The sequence below is a fragment of the Aptenodytes forsteri genome, unplaced genomic scaffold, assembly GCF_000699145.1.
Source record: "Aptenodytes forsteri isolate BGI_AS27 unplaced genomic scaffold, ASM69914v1 Scaffold208, whole genome shotgun sequence".
Lineage (NCBI taxonomy): Eukaryota > Metazoa > Chordata > Aves > Sphenisciformes > Spheniscidae > Aptenodytes > Aptenodytes forsteri.
In genome coordinates, this window is record NW_008794963.1 from 108776 (window position 1) to 117504 (window position 8729).

The window sequence follows — 8729 nt, forward strand, 5'->3', positions numbered from 1 at the left end:
GCCAGCTCTAACCAGCCTTACTCCTACCGGAACAGAAATTTGTTGAGGCAGAGTCCTCTGTGCTGCTTAGTAGGTAGGAAGGGATGCGAACGGCTGCTGTTGTACCTTAGCTGCTCCTTCAGCCTTTGGCTGGCCTTAATGTTGTTAATTGGCTAGGTAGTGTGTATCTCTCCTCTTTTGATAAGGATAATGAGGAATGAGTTCTGCTGTGTGTGGGATCAAAGTAATGCTTGTTGGTTATACTTCGGCTTTGTATAAACTGAAATTAGAAATCTGCATCTCTGCAGAGCCATCTGTGCCTTTTTGTTATCCTTCTGTAGACTTTCTAGGAGAAAGTGGACTTTTTAAAAATCTTCTGTTAGAAAAGCTGTGCTGAAGACTAAAATTTTGTAGATTGGATGAAGCATATCTGTTTTGGTCTCAGTTTTGCCAATTCCATAGCTCTTAAAGTAAAGCATCAAAAGCAACTTTATTTTTTGAAGAGACTGTTCTGACAACAGTTCAACTGTTTCATTTTATTTTTTTCCCATCTGTCCTTCTTAATTAGAAGTTACAGCGGCCCTGAAACCGAAGGACAGCTTTTGAATTCCTTCGTCCAATATTTTGGTGACAGCCTTGGGAGGAAGGTTGAAAGAATGCCTTTAATTGAAGAAACTGTTCTGCCTGGGGACTCCCTCCTTACTCTGCCTGTAGTAATAATAGGTGAGTTTTCTCACTTTTTTAAGATTCTCTGTCACTGCCATTGCCTTTATAGACCTGCTGCATGAAGTCATTTATCATTAAATAACTAATGCTTAGCATCCTTACAGTGAAGATGTTTATTAGAGTAATACAGTTGTTATGATTAATAACAGTACCATAAAATTATGTTAAGGGACTTGCTATTGGAGTATATGTGAATTCAAATTGTGCTTTGACAAAGAGAAGCATTATTTGGCAGCAGATACGTGAGTCTTAACAGAAGAACTGTTTTGATTCTAGTGTTGATCACATAGGGTTTGATTAATGTGATATGTCTACTTCAGGTTGCATGGAGGTTGTTGATGGTGCACTGGTAGAAATTTGTGGGGTCAGATGGGACAGTGAAAAGCATAATGTAAAATGTGTGCTGTATGTTGGTTAGATGCTAACCTCTCATTAATTGCCTTTTTCTTTGTTGCATCCATCACTAATGTCTGAATATTGCCCTATCTCTTCCAAAATGAATCCAAGTCAATTCAACCAGTTTAAAACAATAAATTGTAGTGTTGATTAAATAGTTAAAGGCTTGTATTTGTAAAATCTTGCTGAATGACAGGAGAGCAGAGGGAGCAGGCTCCTTAGGTACACAGCTTAACTGAGAGTGCCAGGATGATTTGTATTGGGCCAAGGTTTTTCAGCAACAGCTGGTCACCAGCTCCTTACCGCCATGACTTTATGAGGGGATAAAGAAAAGATCTGGAGTAAAGGAGGTTTTCAATAATCTAGTCCAAAGCTGTTGGGACTACAGCAAACCAACAGCTTTAATTGTACCTGCAAACAAGCAGAGATTCCAGAGAATGGTGTTCCAATGTAATGTGCTCACAGTAAATCTCCACAACTTTGAAAGACTGGTGTTTGTACACTGCCTGTTCTCAAAGCTCTCTTCATGATAGCTTAAAATAGTGCTCATGTAATACACTTACGTGGATGTGACAGACGTGAATCACTTGCTGAGTTCTGCATCATAGTTCAAGAGCAACGGTTTCCTGGCATTTTGTCAACCTTAGTATAGGTTTGCCATATGGTTAATGACTCAGTTTTCACTGTTTAGTTTTGCAGATATCCATTATGCAAATACCTGTGCTCAATACTTATTTTGTCTAGAACGCCTTTCTATGTGCTGACACCAAACAGAGCTGCCTTGACTATTTCTCCTTGAAAAACAAATACGTTGCCCAAACACTTTTTCACAGATACATTTGAGACACTTCACAAGCTGATCTTCTCCATTGGCAGCCTATTATCACTAATTTGTTGGCTGTCTGAAGAGCCCTAGAAGGGATCTAAAATGATTTAATAATGTAGTAGAAGAATACAAAAATAGTTGTTGTTCCCCCCATATACGCATGCACACACACTGTCTACTGGTTTAATCTTCTCTGTGTGATTCCTGTATAGCTGGAGTTAAACATTCTTTTAGCTTCCTAGTGCCGCCATCTTCTCATTGCACTATTTTATTAATCAGAAAGAAAATGATGGCACATGTGTAAGCAGTTAACTTAATGATGAAACAATAACTTATATTGCCCTTTCTTTAACTTCACCATCCCCTTTTTCCCCTGTATGATGCCCAGTTTAAGATTTGATTCTAAGCTCGTGCTGCATGTTGTATTGCAGTTCTGCATAGAGTACTAAGCTACTGTGGTATTATTAAGTAACTTCTGTGCTATACTTCACAAAATTGGGAAGAAATGGATACATTCCATTTGAATGAGTTGGGATTGAAGAGTTTCATGCTGGAGCTCTAAGTCTAGAGGATGTTCTGTGCTGAACACTTTCATCTTCTGCACTAGTTTTGATCATTACTGTGTAAACACAATGTTTTAAATTTTCATCCAAATAACAAGGTTGGTATGATGTTTGAAATTGATTATTTGCTTTAAATTTAGACACATAATGTAAAGATGATTGTACTGTAGTTTATTGTTGATCAGGAGAAGCTTCTGCTGCTATTCAATCAAAATATTAACTGCTGCTTAAATGAACAGGGCCATGGGGTTTTGGGATATATAGTCATTGTATATCTAAAGTTTGTATAATAGTAATATCTCTCAGTTGTGATCAGGGCTGTTATTGGAGGCATTGTGTGTAAATACCTGAGTAGTTTGCTCTTTATAAATTTCTCATTTCAAAAAGTTGGTTTACACACCCCACACCCCCCCCCAAAGGATTTTTTTAGAAAATCATAGCAAGTCTAATTGCAGACCTTGCAGCTGATCCTTAATCTTGTGTGTTCTTGAGAGCATATCCATGAGGGAATTTCTTTCCCTTGTACTCAGCCTGCTCAAAGAATAGGAACTGGGTTTGGATTGGCTCTCTGGATGGTCCCAGGGGAGGAGCTAGAGAGCTCAGTGACAGTAATTCACCTTAACATAATCCCATCCTCAGTAATTTTCTTGGCCCTTACTAGCCTTTGTTTTGGCAACTTTTGATATCCATTTGATTCGTTTTAGTCTTACCCAGTAGGAATAACCTTTAGCATGGCATTCGTGGATATGGCATGCATTTTTCTCTTTCCATCATGGACTAGCTTTCTTTACACCGCAGTAGGAAAAAAAAAAATCTAGCTGTGCACTTGTAAAATGAAACAATTTTTTTACTATGCACGAGATACAATTATAAAAACAGTGAAGAATTTATTCAGTCATGGGAATGCTTGTGAACTCTAGGTATGATTAGAGTGTTTTCACAACTTCGTATGATTTTGTTATGTTTGGTTGTATGGTTTCAATGTATTGCTAAGGTTCTCTCTCACATCCACCTCCAGCATGGCCAGTGAGTGGCTGGAAGGGCTTGCGTCCAGCTTAAGCTTTAAATTAATTTCTGGACTGAAGTGTACCCAGCTATCTCATGCTGGTCTGTTTGTGGGGGGATAGGACAGTGTGAGAATAAGGAAGAGCATTTTCGCTGTCTGAAAGATTCCTTATGGTCTGTTTTTGTAAATGGAAAAATAAGAATGGAAGTGGTTTGGGACATAATATAGGTAAGATCACCAATATTTAAACTTTTTGTTACAGACTTTTGATTTAACTGTCTTGGAGATCCCAGTGATGGAAATGCATGGCTTTTCTAGACAGTCTTTTTTTCCAGTGCTTTATGGTCCTTACAGTACACAGGCACTCTAATGCTTTTATTTTTTGCCTCCATATTCTGGTGCAAAACCCAGATTGTTTGGTAAAAGCCTTTAAGGGACTTATTGTGCAGTCTCACATACTTGTTCAGCTTCTAGGCCTTTGGAGAAAATGTGCTGACTGAAGATTTTTTACAACTTAGCAGTCTCAGCCTTTGAAGAGCTCATCTGTAGTGAGCCTACATGATTTTCTTGTAGCCCATGGCTGTGATCGGTCTACACACTCAGCATTGTAATAACGTATGGGGTATAATGCTACTGGGGACCAGAGTGATGAGTATAGCTTGGTGGAAGAGGAAAAAGACATCTGAGGTATGAAGAGACTGGGAATGAACAGGGTCTCAGCAAACTGATGGGGGTTTTAGGGACTGGGAAATCAGAAAAGGGAGAAGACAGAGGCATTGGAGAAGTGGGATTGGAAACAGGTGATGGAAATACTGTGTGCAGAGGTGATGGGGAACAGGAAACCATGGGTGAACTCTTGAGATCAAGAGTTGAAACGGTAGGAAGTAAGAGCTAACATCCTAACAATGAGTGCTATATAAAAACTTGAATGAATTAGTAACTTTATCTTTAGCCCAGAATTTGAATAGTGTGTGGTAAATACCATGTGTGGCACTCTAGATGGAAAACAAAGACAAAATACTGAATAGTGCCTCATTAGGGGAACACTGTGCTCTTCATTCGGTTAATGAGGAAGAGGAGCTATAGAAATAACAGTACACAGTCACATGTTTAAATTCTGTGTCATAGCACATACTTTTCTGACTTTAGCTTTCCCTAGCTTTTGATATCTGACTTTGCAACATGAGCATTACTTCTGTATTTCCATGTTATAAATATGGTTCCCTACTTTGTTTAATCCTAGTCAAACAAATAGGAATAATACCTTATGGTAACATTTTGGTCCCATCAATTTCACACCTTTAATAACAATTTGAAAATAAGTTAGTCTATTAAAATTGCAATAATGCACATAAATGAATTATAAAATGTTACAAAAAGGATATAGCAGGATGTTTGAATTGATACTACTGCTGAACGATGAATGTGGTCTTACATGAGTTTCTCGTACTTTACGACTTATCTACCGTATCTGTCTTCACTCAGCTTTTACGTTGCTGTTGTGCTGTCTGTAGCTTCTCATCTGACTTGCACAGTCTTCAGCTTTCTGCTTGTCTCTTTTTCTTCCTCTTCATTTTATGATCAGATCTGAAGAGCATATACTCTTAAGTTGTCTTTCTCTTCTGTGTTTTATAGTACCCAGTGTAAGTGGGAACACAAAGTTTTAAGATGGCAATAATATTCAGATATCACTGTGACTGACAGGCAGACTAGATCTTATCCATCGGATCATTTTCACACAAGAATAGTGAATTTGACATACTCAATTATGAAATTCCTTTATATGCATTTTATTTCATGGTGTAAACAGTCATTCATTTCTTGTTACGTGAAAAACACTTTGCTCAGTTTATTTGGAGGAAGTTCCTATGGTAGGCTTTATTTTACTGTGAAGTTTATAAGCTACTTTGAATCAGGACAGTATCACATTATGCTACTTTAGTATGATTTTGTTGCTGCTTACTTAGTGATTTAGAAACTTTAGGTTTTGCCATTTTTACTAAAGCAGTAACTTCTTTCTTTAATAGGAAATGGACCCTCAGGAATTTGTCTTTCTTACCTGCTCTCTGGATACAGGCCATATTTATCTCCTGAAGCTATACACCCGAACCCCATTCTACATACGAAATTAGAAGAAGCTCGACATCTTTCCATTGTTGATCAAGTAAGCTTTGAATCATAAAATCATAGAATGGTTTGGGTTGGAAGGGACCTTAAAGATCATCTAGTTCCAACCCCACTGCCATGGGCAGGGACACCTTCCACTAGACCAGGTTGCTTAAAGCCCCATCCAACCTGGCCTTGGTTGCCATCTTGTCTAGCTTTTTTCCTACTGCAAGCTGGATTATGAAACAGTAGGCTTTCTTTAATGATCCTGTTTAAAATACTTTTGCAACTTACATAAGTAGTGCCATAGACAAAAAAGACTTAATATTCTCGCCCCACAAAGAATTAGACCACAGAAAAGCTCAGTAACTGTGTGGCCTCAAACAACTAGCTTTATCTCTTGGCCTCTGTTTTTCCTACCTGTAAAATAAAAAGCAGTATATACCTTCTTCAATGGCTTGTAACAAATTATATATAGGGCACTTCAGACGAAAAGCAATGCATTTTAAGAACTGCTTATCCAGAAAAATTATGCAGATTGCATTGTGAAGAACCAGCCCATTTAGCTAATCATATTTCTATTTTGCTGTTCTGTTAATTTAAATAGAATCAACTCATGACCATTAGATCCAATCCTGGGGCATGTGGTGTTTTTTGTGGTTCTTGAGGGCTTTTTGTTTGTGATGTTTTTTGGTTTTACAGTCTGCCCTTTGTCGTGTTCTTACTACTTTCCAAAAGTCTCTAAAGCACCACTTGGTCAGGGAGTAGCTGATGCAGGAATTCCAGCTTTCATGTCCTAGGATGTTTTTGAGCACTATCGTAAAAGAACACATGCTGCTAGCATACTTCAGGTACACGTACTTCAGGATAAAATCTTCCTAAATAGCACAATTCTCATTAAGACTTCATTTTTTAGTAACATTAGGGATGTATATCCTCTATAAACACAACCCATTTTTCTTTTCTGAACAGTATGCATCCTTCAGTGTTTGTGTTGCATTCACAATTGCTTTTGTGCTCTATTTGTTATCCTTGTATATATCCAATTTTTCTGTCTCATTTGATTAGTTAAATCTTCTCCATTATTTTTTATCCCCACTTGCCCATTTGTTTGCCATGTTATCATTGTTTCCTACTCACTTCACTATACTCCTGATGGATTACTCACAATACTATCACTAACTGTATTGCCTGTGTGACTAACTTATTTGAATACAAACATGCATATGTGTTTATAGTGGGGAAGTAGGGGTTTGTTTGACTTTGGGCTTGGGTTTGTTTGTTTGCTTTAGTGCTGTGCTGTTTGCATGTAATGTTGACCTGGAGTCTCAAGGTTTATTTTTTTGGCAGGAAAGTAAGTTGCCTAAGCTTTTTGCTACAGATGTTTCATGTACTTCATCCTCCCCTGACCCCCTGAGATTTTCCTGGTTTAGGAAGCTAAATTGTTCTGTCTTTGTCAGCAAAAATTGGCCTTATGGCCAATTCTTTCTTCAGATCTCTATTCTGTCTTCAAATATTTGCCATTGCATCACGAAGTTTTTAGAACACGGCTGGTTAATAGATACTGAAATGTGAACATTTTAAAAAGCTCTACAAATTGTTTTCAACGTTAACTGCTTTGTAAAATAAGCCTAGTTTTAATTAATTTTTAAAAATAATACTTATAATACCTCCATTATTTCAAAATAAATAATTCAAAAGTTAGTGTTGGAACTACCTAAGAGCTCTCAAAGGAGCTTTTTCTACTCGATCTTTAAAACTTAATGTTTTTAGATTCCAATTTTGCTTTATCAAAAATGTGGCTCCTAGAAGTACTAGCAATTCTTCATTAAAAGCAGTCCGCTATCTATAAATACAAAAGTTACTAAGTTGCTCTGATCTCTGAATATTTGTCCCTATATTTCTTTTTCTACAATGAGTTTCAAATACTGAACTGCCCCCAGTATTACTGTGTTATTAACATGTAATTTTTAAATGAGTGAAATGTATTATTCAGAGTTACAGAAGAACTGAATCATGGCAGGTATTTTTTAAAAGTATTGTGATTGAATCTCTACGTTAAAGTCTTATCTTTACTTAAAATGCCACTTGAACTAATTGTCTTTTCTTTTGAAATTCAACTTCTGTATATGAGAACAGCAAGATGAACAGTAAATGTTGCATGAACAGATCAAACTTTCTTTCATACTTTAGGATCTGGAGTACCTGTCTGAAGGCCTTGAAGGACGCTCTTCAAACCCAGTTGCAGTGCTTTTTGATACACTGCTTCATCCTGATGCTGACTTTGGGTATGACTACCCACCGGTTTTGCACTGGAAGCTAGAACAACATAATTATATTCCCCATATAGTGCTTGGTAAAGGACCACCTGGTGGGGCTTGGCATGTGAGTAAAAATTTCATATCACTTCCAGGGTAACTTGATAATTTTGAGGTTTGGGGGTTTCCTTACTATCTAAGGTTGTTTTAGATAGTAATGGCAATTGCAATTTCAACTGGTCAATTGCCAAAGCCCAAATATGTTAGAGAGATGAGAAAGGAAGGAAAAAGTTGACCTTAATTTGGGGATTTGTTACCATGACCTCTGTCTGACATGGCTTTTTATTAGTTTTAATTTAATTAATTATAACGAAGAGTATTTTCTATTACTTTTTTCTCCTGTCTTTGCATTGTTTCCAGGTGCTGTTTATACAACATCTTAAATGTTAATGTTCATATCCTATTGGTTTCAGACTTTTGTATTTTAAATATTTTAAATCAGACTTGGTTTGTATTTTAAATAACTTGCTTTTAGTTTCCCTTTCACTTGTTCTCTCTTCACCGTGTACTTCATTAGATCATGTAGTTGCTCCTTAAAATAGTATCCCGCCTAGTGGATGAGGGAAAGGCTGTGGATGTGGTCTACCTGGATTTCAGTAAGGCCTTTGACACCGTCTCCCACAGCATTCTCCTAGAGAAGCTGGCAGCTCACGGCTTAGACAGGTGGACTCTGCGCTGGGTCAAAAACTGGCTGGACGGCCGGGCCCAGAGAGTTGTGGTGAATGGAGTTCAATCCAGTTGGCGGCCGGTCACAAGTGGTGTTCCCCAGGGCTCAGTACTGGGGCCGGTCTTGTTCAATATCTTTATCA

At 37.6% G+C, this 8729-nt stretch overlaps 1 protein-coding gene across 1 annotated transcript in view; it reads left to right on the plus strand.

The window, feature by feature from the left end:
* The first annotated feature begins 551 nt into the window (after window positions 1-551).
* OSGIN2 (oxidative stress induced growth inhibitor family member 2) overlaps window positions 552-8729 on the plus strand; it is a 12690-nt gene continuing 4512 nt past the window's right edge. Inside the window, exons 1-3 of the mRNA XM_009275452.1 lie at window positions 552-702; window positions 5524-5660; window positions 7796-7987. Coding sequence (XP_009273727.1) covers window positions 636-702; window positions 5524-5660; window positions 7796-7987 — 396 coding nt within the window. The 5' untranslated portion in view covers window positions 552-635. The remainder of the gene's footprint in view (window positions 703-5523; window positions 5661-7795; window positions 7988-8729) is intronic.